This window comes from Oryctolagus cuniculus, chromosome 12, assembly GCF_051225735.1.
Source record: "Oryctolagus cuniculus isolate XC-2025 breed Fujian yellow rabbit chromosome 12, ASM5122573v1, whole genome shotgun sequence".
In the NCBI taxonomy this organism is placed as follows: domain Eukaryota; kingdom Metazoa; phylum Chordata; class Mammalia; order Lagomorpha; family Leporidae; genus Oryctolagus; species Oryctolagus cuniculus.
Genome location: NC_142878.1, coordinates 20,494,764 through 20,511,461, shown reverse-complemented (window position 1 = coordinate 20,511,461; position 16,698 = coordinate 20,494,764). Strand labels below are relative to the sequence as shown.

At 57.8% G+C, this 16,698-nt stretch overlaps 1 protein-coding gene across 3 annotated transcripts in view; it reads left to right on the top strand.

The window, feature by feature from the left end:
• The first annotated feature begins 3,426 nt into the window (after window positions 1-3,426).
• Window positions 3,427-16,698, top strand: part of PELI2 (pellino E3 ubiquitin protein ligase family member 2) — a 144,459-nt gene continuing 131,187 nt past the window's right edge. Inside the window, exon 1 of one of the 3 annotated variants that reach the window (XM_051822914.3) lies at window positions 3,427-3,905. In XM_051822914.3, coding sequence (XP_051678874.2) covers window positions 3,829-3,905 — 77 coding nt within the window. In that variant the 5' untranslated portion in view covers window positions 3,427-3,828. Of the gene's footprint in view, window positions 3,906-4,695; window positions 5,151-16,698 lie in introns of those variants that run through there. The other 2 variants (XM_051822915.3, XM_008269703.5) reach the window with 2 other exon arrangements.

Here is a 16,698-nt window from a genome sequence, read left to right as displayed (position 1 = left end):
ATCTTAAAATAAATAATGAAGTGTAATCCAAGCTTCCATGAAATAGTATGCCCTGATCAGCTTGTCCAAATAGATATTTTTCAAAGTGCTCTTTATTCTTTGTAAACATAAGTGTGTAAGATAAAAGGTCGGGTTACTAAAATGCAGAGTCTTCATACAGAAATACTGGGAGGTACTGAACCAACTTTATTTAATGTATGGTTAAGAAAAACAAACTTTTCCACTGAGTCTTGTAATTCTCACATAAAAGAGCTGAATGTAACAGGGAAACAAATCAATGAAAAACCTTGTAGTATTTCTTTGTAAAGTAAATATATGCCTTTTGGTAGCCCAAGAAATAGCATTAGCTCCCCGTGGGAGGCTGTGCATGGGTCAGGGAGGGGACACAAATGCCGTGGCCAGGAGGGACGCCAGGACGGCCAAACCCGCCCTGGCCTTCCGTGGGGCCGGCAGATGGCAGAGCCAGATTGTCCCACCAGCCTGGAGCTACTAACTAAATCAATTACAACCAAGAGCGGACAGACTCAGCTGCAGTCAGATTCCTCCTATCAGCCGGGGTGCTGGGTGCTGAGAGCCCATAATGCTGATGAGGGGTGGGCAGAGACAGGTGCTAGCAGGGACATCTCTCATCCTCTGGGAACTTCAGGTGTATTGTCTGCACTGCACCCCGACTCTCACCCTCCTAGCCCTGCCCTCGCCCCCCTTTGAGCACTGCCTTTATTCCTGTGTGTCCGTTAAACTCCAGACAGCGAAGTCTGGGGACCACGAGTGCCATCTAGAAAACAGACACAGTTTGGGTGGAGCCATGTTCGTGTTTAAAGGGAAAAAACAACCAAACAAACAAAACAAAAAGCTTGAATGAATTGCCGACAGTTAAAAATTGGGAGTTTTGGGGCCGGTGCTGTGGCATAGAGGATAGGGCCGCTGCAGGCAATGCTGGCATTCCATATGGGTGTTGGTTCGAGTCCCAGCTGCTCCACTTCTGATCCAGCTCTCTGCTATGGCTTGGGAAAGCAGTGGAAGATGGCCCAAGTCCTTGGGCCCCCGCACCTGCGTGGGAGACCAGGAGGAGGGTCCTAGCTCCAGATAGGCTCAGCTCTGGCCATTGTGGCCATTTGAGGAGCGGGCCAGCAAATGGAGGACCAACCTCTCTCTTTCTGCCTCTCTGTAACTCTGCCTTTCAAATAAATAAATGTCTTTTTTTTTTTTTTTTTTTTTTTTTTTTTTTGCACAGGCAGAGTGGACAGTGAGAGAGAGAGACAGAGAGAGAAAGGTCTTCCTTTTGCCGTTGGATCACCCTCCAATGGCCGCCGCTGCAGCCGGCGCACCGCGCTGATCCGATGGCAGGAGCCAGGATCCAGGTGCTTTTTTTCCTGGTCTCCCATGGGGTGCAGGGCCCAAGCACCTGGGCTATCCTCCACTGCACTCCCTGGCCATAGCAGAGAGCTGGCCTGGAAGAGGGGCAACCGGGACAGAATCCGGCGCCCCAACCGGGACTAGAACCCGGTGTGCCGGTGCCGCAAGGTGGAGGATTAGCCTATTGAGCCACAGCGCCGGCTATAAATGTCTTTTTTTTTATAAAAAAAATTTTGGGAGTTTTGGCAAAATCAGGGAACTTAAAAAAAAAAAGCACCAAGTACCTAAATCAGACAATGGCATATGCTCCCTTTAGATGGTGCTGGCCACTGACAAACAATGTCCATCAAACCAGATCAACAGAATACCCCTTCCCAGTGGGAAGCTTTCAGGGCTAAGAGTGGTTCAGGGAACTGAAGTACCTGTGACCCCTGACCTGCCTGGGAGAAAAAGCCCCCACTGATACAAAAGCTCACAGCGAGCCACACTTCCTTAAGTCACTGGGATGCAGAGGCAGGCCACAAAGCACCAGAGGTACCCCCCTGGAAGTCACAGGTGCAGGGGGCAACAGCTGGAAACCAGGGCCCTCCCACACTGGCATGCCCCATGGAAAACTCGTCTGGAGCTGACTAGGAGGCCAATAAATATTTGTTTCCATCTTCCCAAGAGCAGATGCAGAACCCAGCGAGCAGGAAATGGAGCCAGCACTGTGTAAAGCAATGCACAAAGGCACAGCATGCCAGAGACAAGAGGGGGGCTGTAGTCTGGAGAGCGGCCTGGAGAAGTTAGGCAGGCAGGCAGGCAGGCAGACGAGCCAGGTACCCCAGCGGCGGGAAGGGAGCGCCTGCAGCAGGATTCTGAGCGCTCACACGTTTGTAGGGTGGGCAGCGGCAAGGGGTAGATGGAGATCACATCCATCAAGCAGAAATTCACAAACATTCACACCCGGCACCAGCCAGGACAAAGAATTCGCACCTTTAGCACAGGATAGTTGGTTAAAACTATGGCAGGCTTCAACAACACATAAAATTACAGAGCACGGGCTACATTCGGGGTAAGGATAGGATTTCTAGAAGTAGCTGAAATCAGCTAACTGATCACATTTATTTTTGACTTGCCAACCACGTGGCTTTTTGGAATGATTTGTGTCTAGCGCTGTAATTAAAAACATTAGTTAGTAACCAGAGCAAAATTACTTGAGGCATGCTGGCACCACAGTCCTAACTTGTGGGTGGGTGTTACACGGAGTCCTTAAAAGCCCCACGGAAGGTTACTGCTATTATTATTTTATTATTATTTCTTAGGGTCAGACCCAACCTTGTGGTTATACCTGCGGCAGCTCCTGCAGTGTTTAACAGCCGGGAGAGGCAGACACTGGCAACGATACGCAGAGGTTCTTCTACCACGAGCGCTTAGTGGATGTTGGAATAATAAAATCCCGAATGATGGAAAACAGCACGCACTACACTGTTGCAGTCCCCGATAGTTTAAAGCCCCGGTAGTTAACTACTTAAAAACGTGCAGGCAGCAAACAGCGCAGGGATTAAATCATGGTCATAAAGGAACCTTTCCATTCGGGAGAGTATCCGCCAAAGCCAGGCGCGGGCAAGGCGGGTAGCGCATGGATCAAAAAACAACTTTTTTTTATTTAAGCCGTGTGCGGCGCTCTGCAGACAGCAGCCGCGGGGGCCGCATCCGCCTCAGCCGAGCCCCGCACGACCCCGGTGCGTGTGGCTGCGGGCGCTCGGTGACCCCGCGCAGGCCCGCGCTCGAACCCCCCCCAGAGGAAGCTGTGCCATTTCCAGCCGGCCGAACCGGGGCCAACGTGGGCCGGGCCCCGGCTGCCGGCGACCGAGCTCACGCCGGGGCTGACGACCCCGCGCTCCAAGTTTCGGGAAGGGAGCGAGGGAGAAAGAAAAAAAAAAAAACAAAACAAAAACAGAGCTGCTCCTTTAAGAACTTCCTTTCCCTTTTACTCTATGTTTACATAACACGGGGGCCGCAGCCGCCGCCGGGCGAGGGGGCGGGGAGTGGGCGCGGGCGGCCCCACGCGCCGGGGAGGGGGCGCCCCGCGGGCCGGGGGCGGGGCGGCTCCCACCTGCCCCCGCCCGCCCCGCTCGCTGCCCCCGCCCCGCCCCCGCCCGCCCGCTCCCTCCCGCGGGGCCTCGGCGGCGGAGGCAGCGGCGGCGGCGGCGGCGGCGGCGGCGGCGCGGGCAGGTCCGCCTGCTGCCCGGTCCCATTTGTTGCCTTGTCTGGCTCGGGGCGGCCGCTGCGTGCGGAGCTCCGGGGAGCCAGGCGGGGCGCAGCCGCACAGCCACGACGGAGCAGCCGCGGGACTGGCCGCCCCGCGCCCCCTTGGCCGCGGTGCCCTTCCCCGGGGCGCTCACCCCCTTCTCGGGATGGGATTGTAGCGGCGGCGCGGACTCGGCGGGGATCGCGGAGGAGACGGTGGCGGCGGACGAGCGGGGCTCCATGTTTTCCCCCGGCCCGGAGGAGCCCTGCGCCCCCAATAAGGAGGCGGTGAAATACGGGGAGCTGGTGGTCCTGGGGTGAGTCTGGGGACCCTGGCCGGGGTGGAGGGCAGCGGGGGGGGGGCGGCGAGACGGTTGGGCGCTCTCTGGGGACCGTTGGGGAGCTCGGGATGCCCGCTCTCGGGCGCGCGCGGGGCGCTGCGGCGGGCGCCGGGATGCGCCGGGCGCGCGGAGGAAGTGGCGGCGGCCGGCTGGAGCGGCCCCGCGGGGCGCGGCACTCGGGGACCCGGGCTCCGGCGGCGCGGCGAGGGCAGGGGCCCGACTTCTCGGGCGCGTCGCGTCCGGCCCGGGGTGCGGGCGCCGCTGACGCGGACACCTCGCGGGAGCGTCTTCTGGAGCCGAGAGCCAGCCCCCGCGCCCGCCCTCCCCGGGGGGCCCCTCCGGGGGCCCCTGCGGACCGTGGGCCTTGGGTCTCTCCGCTCCCCGGACTCGGCGCGCCACGCTGCGGGCTCGGGCCGCGCGGACAGCGGGCTGTGCAGCTACGCTGGCTGTGCGCATTGTTCTGGTGACCGCCGCGGGCAGCCGCGGCCGGGACAGCGAAGTGTCCGTGCCCCGGGCAGGCCCGCCGGCCCTGCGCAGCCCCCTGCGCCGGGAGTGACCGCATCCCCGCGGCGCTCCCGCACCCGCTGGTGCCCGGGTCCCCCCCCTACCTCCGGCTCGGCCTCGCGGATGCCTGCCGGCGGCGGGGAGCGCGCCCGCCTCGCTGCCCAGGCTCGGGGGCTCCCTCCCCGCGGGTGAAAACCACATTTTTTTTTTTTTTTTTTTGAAGGCAGTAATTATCTGCCGCTGGGAAGCGGCAGCAATTAGAGCCTGCAGCTACTCCCCGAGTTCGCTGGTGACACGGCTATTGTTTTCCCCCGCGGGAAGCCCGGGGAGGCGGGCTCGGCGGAGAGCGGGCCGGGGGCGGGGTGCGCGCCGCAAACTTGGGCGCCGAGGCGGCTCGGGGTCCGCGCCGCCGGCTGGGCGCTGTCCCCCGGGACGCGCGGCTCCTGAGGGGGCTGCGCCGGCGGGAACCTGTGTCCGCGCCGCACGCGCGCCCGGGGAGCCCGGGGTCACGAGAGACTCAGGAAACTTTGAAGAACGCGTCCGGGTGACTGAGTACCTCCAGTGAGTGCCGACCTAACACTCATCTTGACGGGAGGGGCTTCTCCGAGAAGCTTCTAGACGCGGCGCAGCTGGTTCCGGCGTCTGCGGCGGTGGTCGGTGCGGTGGGCGCGCGCGTCTTTCCCTCACCTGCCCCTGGATGGCCCTGGAAAGACACAGGTCAGAGCGTCCGCCTCGCGTTGTGCGCTTCTGTTTCGGGTGTGCTGTTTGACTCTCTGAACTTGACCCAGGAGGAGATGGACTTGGGGCAGGACTGGATTTCGTGGTGCCCTTGTGAGGAAGTCGCCGCCGAGAGGGTGCGGAAAAGCCGCGCGCGGGCCCGGGAAGGTTTTTGTCTTCAAGGCCGGAAACGCGGGGCAACTCCGAGGCCACGAAAGGTGGTGCCGTCCGCGCTGGGCCCGGAGGAGGTGGGCTGCGTGAACGCGGGTCCTCGGCTGCGGGAGGCGTGGCGGGGCGCCTGGTGCGGCCGTGGCACGCACCGCACACGCAGCAGTTACTCCTGCACCTACTAGGAGCCAGCGCGCTGCAGTGGGGACCCTGGCAGGCGCAGACCGGAGGAAATAAGTAGTTGAGTGACAAGGTAAACCGAAGGCGGTCCCCTGAGAGGGGACTCCTTCCAGGGGTGCGGGATTCACCGCGACACTTGCTCGCCGCGCCACTGCGTGCACGCAGACATCGAGGCTTCCAGAAGGAAGGCGGTTGCTCAAGTTCACGCGTGGTGCGAGGCGAGCTGGGTGTCTGAGATGAGTCTTTGCTTGCTTTTGCTTGGAGGTCAGGAAAGGCCTCTCCGAGGAAGTGCACGCGAGGACATGGCTGGCTCTTCAGAAGAGCGCGGGTGAAATACAAAGTAGGGAGATCTTGAGAGAGACTTACTCAGTCACATCCTACCCCTAGGACTTGAGGCGGTGCCCTGGCTCTGCATACTGGCTCACGTCCCCTGTGTATGTCTGATCCCCTAGCACACAGACACTGGCAGAGAGAATTTCTGGAAGACTGTCTTGTTAATAAAATCCTTCCTAGGTCTGGTACTGAGGTGCAGCAGGTGAAGCCGCCTCCTGCGATGCCAGCATCCCATATGGACGCCTGTTTGAGTCCCGGCTGCTCCACTTCCTATCCAGCTCCTTGCTGATGGTCTGGGAAAGCAGTAGAGGGTGGCCCTAGTGATGGGCCCCTGCACCCGCGTGGGAGACCCATAGGAAGCTCCTGGCTCCTGGCATTGGCCCGGCCCAGCCCTGGCTGTTGTGGCCATCTGGGGGAGTGAACCAGCGGAGGGATGATCTCTCTTCCTCTAACTCTTTAACATAAATAAATAAATCTTTATTAAAAATACCCTTCCTGATCTTAAGAATGCCCAGTGTTTGATACTGAGAGAAGCTTTTGCTTCTAAAATGCCCCTTTATAAAAACCAGATGAGTGACCGTTCTGGCTTTGTTCCGAATTTCATCGCGCTCCTAGGGAGTCCCGCAGAGTGGACGGAGGTACAGGCGATCTGGGCACAGCGCTTCTGCATCTTTTCCTGAGGATGCCAGCAGGGCACCACTCCCTGGGAGCATCAGTGGAATTTAACCATTTCACGATTCCAACCACTTAGTGTTATCATAGCCACATAGCCACTCGCGTAGTGCACAGGGGTTAATAGAAGCCGGAGATAATGACTGGGTAACCATTGGGTCTTTTTGCTGTAAAGTTAAAACTTGGCTGACAAAGTTGGGAAAGTGGTTCGGGATATGAGAGAGAGAGAGAGTGAAAAAGAGAGAGAAAATGTGTTCTTTGTAGTGGGCAAAGCAAAGCATGAATTTAAGCCCTGCTCTCTTGGGAGTCGCTGTGTGATTTTGTCTTAGTTCCTACTCGTCTCTGTGTCTTCAGCAGCAAGAAGCTGTGATTGGCTTAGGTCATCGTCCAGGGCGCTCGTTCTGTGCTGGTTCTGTTGTTGATTCAGATGTGGAAAATGTGCCGGTAATCTCCCTCTGCCAAAGAGTGTGATGTTTGTTGGTGTTTTTGTGTGTGTGCTCTAGAAGTGATGGCACCAGAATTCAAAGGAGAACACATCGTGTGTTTTCACAGCAGACGAGACCCAGGCTTTCGATTGCTTCTTACGGAATAGGTGTGCCCTGGCCAGGCTTTTTAGAAGAGTTGGATTCACTTGTTTTAGGTTGTTCAGGAGGAGCATCCAGGTTGGGTAGAACTTGCTGTCCCAAGTTTAAGGAAGGCAGCGATGTTAGGATGATGATAGAATTTGGGCCTGGAAGCTGAGGGTCGGTGCTCAGCCTTTTTCTAGCGTGCTTGAAGAAGCCAGGGCTCCCGGAAGGAACTGTGCGCAGGCTCGTGGTTTGCCTGTGCTGAGCTGGGTCCTCGTGCTCAGGTTCAAAGTGCAGCAGAGTGTGCCTGCCGTCCCGCAGGCTGCCCTCTCTGGGTTCCGTGTGCAGTGCGCCGCTCCCTTGCTGGCCGGCAGCCCGCGGTGGCTTTTGGAGAAATCGTGCCTGCTCTGTCAGCCCCCTTCACTCGGCAGCTGGTGGGTAGCCCGTTCTGCAACGCTTTGGTTTTTCTCATGTGGTGCTTCACCTCGTGCGTGTTCATTGGCTGTCTCAGCCGAGGGTTCCTAACCTAAGGTGGAATACAGGGAATCCTGGGACTGGGATGGAGAAAAAATGTATTTTTATTCTCACAGTGCTCATCTGAAGTTCAGCATTTCTGTTTATGAGTGTAGGCAACATAAGACCTGCCGAGAGACGTGCTGCTCCGCGCGTTAGCACAGAAGCACCTGCGTGACCACCAGGGGTTAAAGCTGTGCTGGCCGCTAAGTGTAACCGCCTTCACTTGCAGTCCTTTGTGTTTTGGCTTATTCATTTAAACACATTCTTCTGACAGGGGCTTGGTGGGCTTCACCAGATGGACAAAAGGGATCCTGGGCACAAAAAGAAGTTCGGGTTTGGCACAGTGGCTGAAACTGAAGTGTACGCGTGTGTACGCATGTGAGCAGGAGGGGGCAGGGCTCGCCTGTTGTCCAGCGTTCTCTCCGACAGGCCCAGGAGTTCCGGTTTTTAGTTTTTCAACACGCTGCTTCCAATTTCTGGATGCCTTGCTTGTTGTAACCCCAGCCCTTTGCCTGTGCCAGCTCGCCCTTTGGCAGCGGCAGAAAACCCGCAAATACACCCCAACACTTCTCTCTCTCTCAGCCGCCACTCTCATCTGAGCCCAGAAACGGCAAACACTCATAACTCTTCCAGGCTAGAAGCCCTCTGAACGCTCTTCTGCTTCTGTTAAATACAACAGGTTTTGTGCAGCCACTCCGCGTGCGGGGTGATCTGGGGGTGTGGATGCCGGGCGCTTCTGCAGACTGTTAAGGCCTGGGATGTGGCAGGCTTTGGGTTGCTATATTTTGCTTTGCTAACTTTAGCCTTGTTTGGAGTATGTGGCTGTCTGTGTCGCTCTGTGGTTTTTGGTCTGACTTTCCCAGATTGGTTCATCTCTGTACGCACGGAGACTGACGCGCCGCCCCTGGCGAGGACTTTCCATTTTTGATTGTGTTTCATCACGTGATCGCCACATGGGGATGCTGTCTGCCAGTGAGCATAGAACCAGCGACTTCGTCAAATATATTTGATCCACAAGCTAAGACTCGCACATACACAGGACCACAGCACCATCCCCCAGCAGTTACTGTGTTTGAAGGAGACCAGCACTGTCACACTGAGATAGTGGCTTTGCATCTGCTATGCTGGTGGTCGCGGTGTGGCCTCGCGGAAGCATGGGTTGGCTTTCCAGTGCAGGCAGCAGGAACTCGGTGGACCTCATTGGTAAGGGAGAAAAATAACTTTGTGAAGTCTTTTCTAATGACCTAGTTACTTACAGGTTTCTTAGGTGTGGAGAAATCTGCTCTTTCTAAAGAAAAGGGAAGCTTAGAATGATGTTAGTTCTTTTGTTCCTACTGAAAGTTGTAAGAGTAGAGAGCATCTCCTAGTTCTTAGCTGAGTCTACTGTTCCCAGCCACTGTCTCAGCCACTCGGATGTGACAGTGTGACAATGTCCTGAGCTGCGTGGCCAGTAAATTATGACAAATCAGTGCGCATCTTACGGACGGCTCAGGGATGTTCCTTTAATACTGTTTTCATCCTCGTGCATCCCATGTGGGGAGAGAAGGGGGTGGAGCGGCATCACGCAAGTCAGGAATTTGTTCATTCAACAGATACTTACTAGGAGTCTGCTGTCCCGGGCTCTGGGAATACAGCAGCCCCGTCGCGTGTCCTGGTGAATTAGTGTCTTGGGCTCGGTCACAGCCCCCTCGTGAGCAGCCGTTGCTGATGGACAGTCACTTGTTCTCCCAGTGTTTGCACACCCTCGGTGTGAGATGCTGTGCTGTGTCCGAAAGGACACACAGGTGAACAAGACAGATGCGGGAGCTCGCAGCCTAGGCCGTGGTGGCAGGTGCATTAGCAGGCACCCCCAGGGTGAGAAAGGGCCAGCCAGGATGCAGGTGAGAAGGAAGCGGGATTCGGAGTATTGTAAGACCTGGAGGCTGGTGTGCCTGACTTTCAGGGAGCAGGCTGGAGAAGCGCACTTGGGTGAAGTGACGTGCGAGGTGGGGGTGGGCTGGGTCATGAAGGGACTGGTGCAGGGTTTTCAGGTGTGAGACAGCAGACGCAAAATCCCGGAAGAGGGCAGAGCAGGGATGGAGGCAGCGAGAAAGGGGTGGGAGCCCCAGGCGGCTGGCCTGCTTCTCCTTCCTGGTCCCTTTGCCGCTGGAGGCCTCCGGGCACACCTCGTCCTGGGTTCCATGTGCCCGAGCACTCACTCAGTGATGCGGAAAGAAAGGACTGGCTGAGGACCAGCGCCGGGCCTGGCCCCAGGCGACCTCCCTAACCACCGCTGTGGTGCTTGCCTTCTGCCGGGAGAGATGCACAGGCCAACAGCAGGTAGAGCGTGCACTGTGGGAAACAGCATAAAAGCAGGGCACAGTGCTAGGGTACAGGCGCTGGGGCCCCTTTAGACGGAGTAATCAGGAGAAGCTTTTTAGAGAAAGTGTCTCCTTGGAGAGCCCCAGCCTTCTCGGGTTTTGCTCACCCGCTTTTCTGGTTAAGCCACTTTGAGCGGGTTCTGTTCCTGCAGCCAGAGATCCTGAGTATGCGTTGGTTAAGGAGGCGAAGTCTGTACACAGTTTATCAAAGGGAACAGAGAAGTGTAAACAAACGTGGCCGCCGCACTGCCTGCCACGTGCCTGCAGTGGTAGTCAGGTTCTACCAGAATGCACCGGCACGGCCAGGTCCTCCCGCAGAGTCCTCTGGAGGGCAGGGACCCTGGCTTCCACCTCTCTCAGGGTGCTGGGCACTCCGGAAGTCCCCTCCTCCTGGAGGCAGGGCCGGGCCTCCGCCAGCCAGTTCTGTGGCACCGCTGCGGTTTTGGAAGCAATGCAAGCAACCCTTAGGGCCCAAGCCAGAGGCTCCCCGGGAGCCTAAACCTGCCCTGCACCCAGTCAGCTGTTCCGATGTCAACTTCCGTTTGCTTTTCTCGGTGGGAGTCACCTAACAGTGGCCTGTCACCTGCAGAAAGTTCCGCCTGGAAGGGAAGCCGGCCATCTGTTGTGATGCCACCAGCCGCTCCGAGCTGCACCGCACTGCGCCGCCATGGCACTGAAAGGCTGTGCTCATTAATGCCTGTTCATGATGGCTGCAGATCCTGTGGCCTGCAGGCCTCTGGGGTGACAAACCTAATACATATGCATCAGGGGCATTCTTGGCAGTGGGCTGGAGCCCACCAGGAGCTAGGCTTGGCAGAGGTTTCCTTGCAGCCGTTGGCACCATGCATCTCACTCTCCAGCGCTTCGCTCTGTTTGCTCCGCGCTTTTCAGCTCATGCAGAATCTGTCGCTGGGATTTGAAATCAGTATTGTGGGCTTAGTGCCTGTGTTCTGATTAGCCCCAGTCTAACCGAATCCAGCCGGCGTGGGCAGTCTCGTGTTGGGCTCCCAGGCGCTCCGTGCAGTGGCTGTGTGCTTTTCCCAGGTGCTGCCTCCTGTCCTCTGACTCAGAACCCTCTAATGGTAATTAGAGCCTGTCCTGGGTATACAGTTAGGTTAGAGCCCTTGATTGATTGCTGGGAGGAGAGGCCCTTCCTGCCGAAGGCCCACAGACAGAGAGGGGTGTGCTGTCCCCCCGTGGTCCCACGGGCCATTTGCTGCTGCAGCACATGGGACCGCTGCGTGGCGCGGCGCGGGTGCTTGGGTGCCACCCAGAATGGAATCTGTTTTGCTCTGTGGCTCAGACAGGCAGGAGAGGCCCAGCGCAGGTGACTGCAGCGTGTCAGCAGCTCGTGCTTCTCCAGCGAGGTTTTCATGCCCTTGGCCCGCGAGTGTTTGTCCCTGCAGGAGAGGACCCCGCTCAGTGGTGGTGGCCGCGTCGCTGAGCAGGGGGCTGCTGGCTTCCCTGCTGGTGGTGTAGCCGGTGGAGATCGGGTAGAAGAAGGCCGGTGGCAGCTTTCCGCACGTCCGTCCCACATTGCCAGAGTGACTTCCTCCTGTCCCCGTGTGTGTGTGTGTGTGTGTGTGTGTGTGCGTGCGTGTGTGGGCACGCCAGGCCTTCCGTAGGGGTGGGAAGGCTCCCCTCCCCTGAGTCTGGGGGGTGCTGGGATGGGTCGTGGCCAGGCTCTGTGGTGCGGAAGTGGCACCGTGTGACTTGTGTTGCCTGCGTGGGTGCCGCAGCCTCTCATTTTGCCCTCAGACAGGTGCTGGGTGTCTTAAGCAGCAGAAATGCAGTTTCTTTCAGTCCTGGAGGGAGAGGCCCAAGGTCAAGGTGCTGGCAGGTCTGGTCTCTCCGGAGGCCTCTCTCCTGGCATGCAGGTGGCTGGCCCGTGGTGTCCTCGCGCGGCTTTCTCCTCTGTGCCCTTGGTGGCTCCTCCTCCTCTTGTGAGGACACCAGTCAGACTGGGTTAGGGCCCGCCCACGTGGCCTCATTTCACCTTTGCTTCTTTAGAGAGTTGGGCTCCAGATGCGTTCTGGGGTGCACGGGGAGTTAGGGCCTCGAGCTGTGGAGTCCACGGGACATCGGGCTCAGTCCGCCACACTCTCTTAGAAGGCAGCTCCCCTCATGAAGAAGGCTGACTCCCCCGCCTGAGCCAGGGGCTCTGGGGACGAGAGATGAGGAGAGGGAGCGGCCAGCCAGCCGCAGAGGCTGATGGGGAGGTCAGCCTGGAGCCAGTGCCCGCGGAGCACGGGGAGCCACCTCCACCAGGCACAGCCCCCGTGCTGTGCCCCAGTGCTGCTCTAACCCGTATTTGGGGTGGCTTAGCCACCCTCTGCCACCTTTGCACGTGGCTCAGCCATCAGACCTGACAAGGAGGAAAGAAATTCTTTGAGTTTTTTTTTAAATTCCCATTAGGTTATTGATTATTCTGATAAGCACAGCTTCCGCCTTTGGAATGAACTATTCCAAACATTGCGTCCTGTACGGTTTGAAATCTTGGCCAGCAAAGGCACCTGTGGCCTCACTTTATCGTCGGTCCATGAGCCACGAGTTGGCCTGCATTCGTTCAACTCTGCGATCAGTATTCTCTCCTGAGTTTGGCGGCAGCCAGCTTAGCGGAGGGCGGTGCCTCCGTCGGCTGGGAGGCTGGGATGTAAGCCGCTTTCACCGGGACAGCTGATGGATGACACAGATCGCCGGGCTTTCAAAGGTCACCTGATGTGAGCTAAAGCACTAACGGATTCGAGTGGCGGAGGCAGTAGTCTACACTGGCACATCCCGTGGGTCCAGGGTGACGCCTGCACTGGGGGTTTCGACTCTACACTGGAGTGGTTAAAAGACAGGCTGGAAAGCTGGTTTAGCTGGGTCGTACCTGTCTGTGAGGGGCGGCACTAAGAAGGTGAGACAGTGCCTGAGATAATTGACGCATCGTGCACGTCTTGCAGGGTGATTCCAGGCCAGGTGAGAAGCGAGCGATGGCAGAGGTGCCTCCTGCATGGTGCGGGTCCAGGCTGGGCCCGCGTTCTCTCTGCTGCCAGCAACCTGCGCAGTCCCCAGGGTGCAGGGATCCACCAGTTACTGCCACCAAGTCGAACACGTGGCCATAGACAGAAAAAAAATGCCTCTAGTTGCCAGAGTAGCCAACATTCCATTTGGAGAGTTTTGGTATTTTCTGCTTTTTAAGTATCTGTCTTTAACTGGATGTGTTTTGTTTGGTGGTGCTGGTGGTTATCTGTTAGTTTATTTCCCAAATGCCCGCAACAGCTAGAGCTTGGGCCATGCCCAAACCAGAAGCTGGGAACTCAGTCTGGGTCTCCCACGTGGGTGACAGGGACCCAGCTACCTGAGCCGTTATCTGCCGCCAGTCCCTTCGCAAGCTGCACATTAGCAGGAAGCTGGCATCAGGAGCAGAGCTGGGACTGGAATCCAGGCACTCCGACGTGGGCTCCACTGCGCCAAGTGCCTGGCCCTGCGTTTTCTACTTTGAATCAGAAGGATTAGAACGTGTAAGGGCACAACATTTGCATTCAGAATTTATCGACTCAGTGTAAAAGAAGTTTAAATAATTAAATGTCCATGTGATGAGTTTTTTAAGTTTGTAGTTTTTATAATTCTGTAGTTTCTAAAACTTAAAAGTACTCCAAGGCTGGTGGGATGCTGCCTGTGTTTATTTACTGCATTCTGCATGGGTGTCTTTAATTAAAGATAGGACCTGACTGCGTCCTAAAAATCAGCTACCCTCTAAACTCAGGCAGGCACCTGGGCTGCTCCGTCCGTGTCGGGGGAGGCTGTTACTGCTGCTCTTTGACGAAGATGGTTTCCCAGGGAAGGAAGGTGCCCTCCAGGCGTGGGCACTCCAAGGGTCCGGCGAACATGGGGTGAGGAGCTGTGTGCTGTGTGCCAAGGTCTGTTAGAGGTGCCACGTTACTGTTCCCTGGATGAGCTGTGAGATGAGACTCCCTCCGAGTGGCCCGTTGGAGCCCACGCCCCTCATCGGGGGCGGGGGGCCGAGCCGTATGGCTGTGAAGCCTGATGAGGCCGCACGCTGCTGGGAGGCGGGCAGGCTTTCCTGGGACGGGAGCCCTGGAGCAGGGTGTGGAGGGTGACTTGGGTTTTTGCAGGGCACAGGTAATAAAGGCAGCGGGGGTTGGGAACTTGGAGGGGTTTGGCTGAGGCTGGAGTGCCTGGGGCAGGAGAGGGAGTGGGAAGTAGGGCTGGCACGTTGGCCTTGAGTCCACGGGTGCTTAGGCTTGGGATGTGGTAGGTGGCAGCCCGGTGGCTCCTGCCTTCGTGGACTTTAAACAAATGAACCCTGGTAAGGGGCCACCAAGGAGAAGTCCAGGGCTGGATGTAGGGGCAAAGCTGCCTTCGTAACAGGGGGAGATCCAGTGGAGCCTGTGATGGAAGGGGTGAGCAGTGTCCGCGGAGGCCCCTGAGGGTGGCTGAGCAGAGAGGTGGCAGCGGGCCTGGAGATTATGGGTTGGAGGGCCTGAAAGGAAGGACTGGGTATCTGTTTATTTTTATCTGTTTGAAAGGCAGAGCAGTATACAGACATGGTGAGTGGGAGGAGATTTCCATCGCTGGTTCCCTTCCCAAACGCTAGCCAGGGCTAGGTCAGGCTGAAGCCAGGAGCCTGGAACTCCGTCGGGGTCTCCCATGTGGGTGCAGGGGCCCAAGCAGCCACCTTCCACTGCCTCCCAGGGTGCAGTAGCGGGAAGCTGCAAAGGAAGTGGAGGAGCTGGGGCCCAGCCCGGTGCTCTGATAGGGCTGCTGGTATCACGCCACATGGTGGCTGGAGAGGTGTTTTGGGGGTGAACACCACTCCAGCCCAGAAGTCAGCAGTCAGAGACTGGTGAGCCCAGGCTGGCTGCCGGCGGCCCCGGGCATCCCCTGCATGTGCACACCATGCAGAGGGTCTCCTGGGGGAGCAGGGCCAGCTCTTCCGCCCACACCGTTCCTTGTGTGCAGGGTGGGCTTGTCCCTGCGCTGCAGGGTCGTGGCCGTCTCCTGCTGAGCTGTGATGGCAGCAGTGGTGTGGGAAGGCTGGCACCGATCCCCCGCAGACCAGGCCCTCTGGCGGTGTCACTGTGCAGATTGCGGTTCTGGCGAGGTCTGCAGGAGGCACGTGGGCCTCTGATCACTGACAGCTGCCCTGTCTGCCCGCGCTGCGTGGCCCGTTGCTCCCCTCTCCACCTCTGCTACTCAGAGGGCACTGCACTCCCTCTGAACGGAAGTGGAGGCTCCTGATCAGAACCTGCAGCTCCAGGTCCTTAAGGAGGAGACAACAGGATCTGAATCTTCGCACTCTCTCTCTCTCTCCCCCTCCCTCCCCACCCCCACCCCCACCCCGGAGAGTAGGGAAAGTAGGGAATCCCAGCGAGGCTGTCCTGCCTCGGTGGCCTGGTTCTTCCTCTCCCCGGGGAGGTGCCCAGGGGGCTGGCTGCTGGGTGGTGGCGATGGCGTCCGTCCTTCATCGGGTGCTTACTCTAGCGGGGCCCTGTGCAGAGCCCCGCCTGTCCGTGACATCTGAGTTGTGACCAAGGGAGGGACCATTACTCATCCTTGTGCGGATGACGAAACAGTCGCAGTGCTGGAGTCACTAGTGAGGGTTGATTTGAACCTGGGCTTTCTGACAGCAACACAGTGGTTCTTAAATCCCGCCGTTACTGCACGTGTTCAGAAGCAGTTTTATGCTGTTTTCATCCAAGTCCTTGCCACGGCTGGGAGTTCTCGTTAAGTACAGCGATGCCAAACGTTACTCATGTAAGGAAGTGACTGGTAGGATTACATTTTTCTTGTGTTCACAACTTAGATGCACTTTCTTTTGAAACTTGCCTATATTACCTATTGTGCTGGTAATTAAATACTTGATTTCTAGGCAGTAAAAACGAATCCTCACCTGCCAGCCTTCGTATTGACCTGAGTGTATCACCATTGACATAGTACTCCAGGGGAGGCCTGCCTGTGCCCGCGGGAAGGATCCAGAGTCCGTTCCTCTGGTGTGAGCGTGAGCACAGAGTTGCGCTTGCCACCTGCAGGAAAGCCCTGTCACCCCATGAGCTGGGGCCGTGGCGCCCCAGCCCCGCCGCTGTCCTTGCTCCCTTGTTGCCAGTGCTTCAGAGAACCCACTTACTCTTCACTTAGAGCTCAGACAAGGGGCTTCCAGCACTTTACGCCCTGGGTTCCGCATCTGTCTTTGCCTGGGTCCTAAGGCCCCCTGCATGTCGCTTAGTCTTGTCCTATCTCATGGTCTTCCTGTTAGTATTGATTAAGGGGAAGCCCCCCTGCCCCTGCATGGCATCTGCTCCTCACGGGCAGTACCCAGTACCACTTGTGCCCGTAACAGCAACCGTGTGGCCTCAGCTCATCTGAAAAGCAGGGGCCAGCTGCTGTCTGCAGTGTGCCGCTCACTCACCTGCTCTGTTAGCTTGGAGCAGGTGCCAGTTCCTAGGCGTCGGTAGATGGGCGGGGGCCCTGGCCCTGCTGGGGGCTGGTGCATCTCTGTTCTGAGCAGGTGTAACCTAGAGACACGCAGCGAGGTGCATGGGGGCCAGGGAGTCTGAAGAGCGTTTCTGACCAGCAGTGGTCCTAGGATATCAGATGGTGAAATACTAAGGGACCACGCGAGCATCTTGACGCACAGTATTAGGTGCTGTATGGGGGGAGAGGCAGCAGGCTGGCAGCGCTGCAGGCAAGTGAGGCAGTCAGCATGTTCTGATACTGTAAACAGCGGCCGAGGGGGAGACGCGAGCG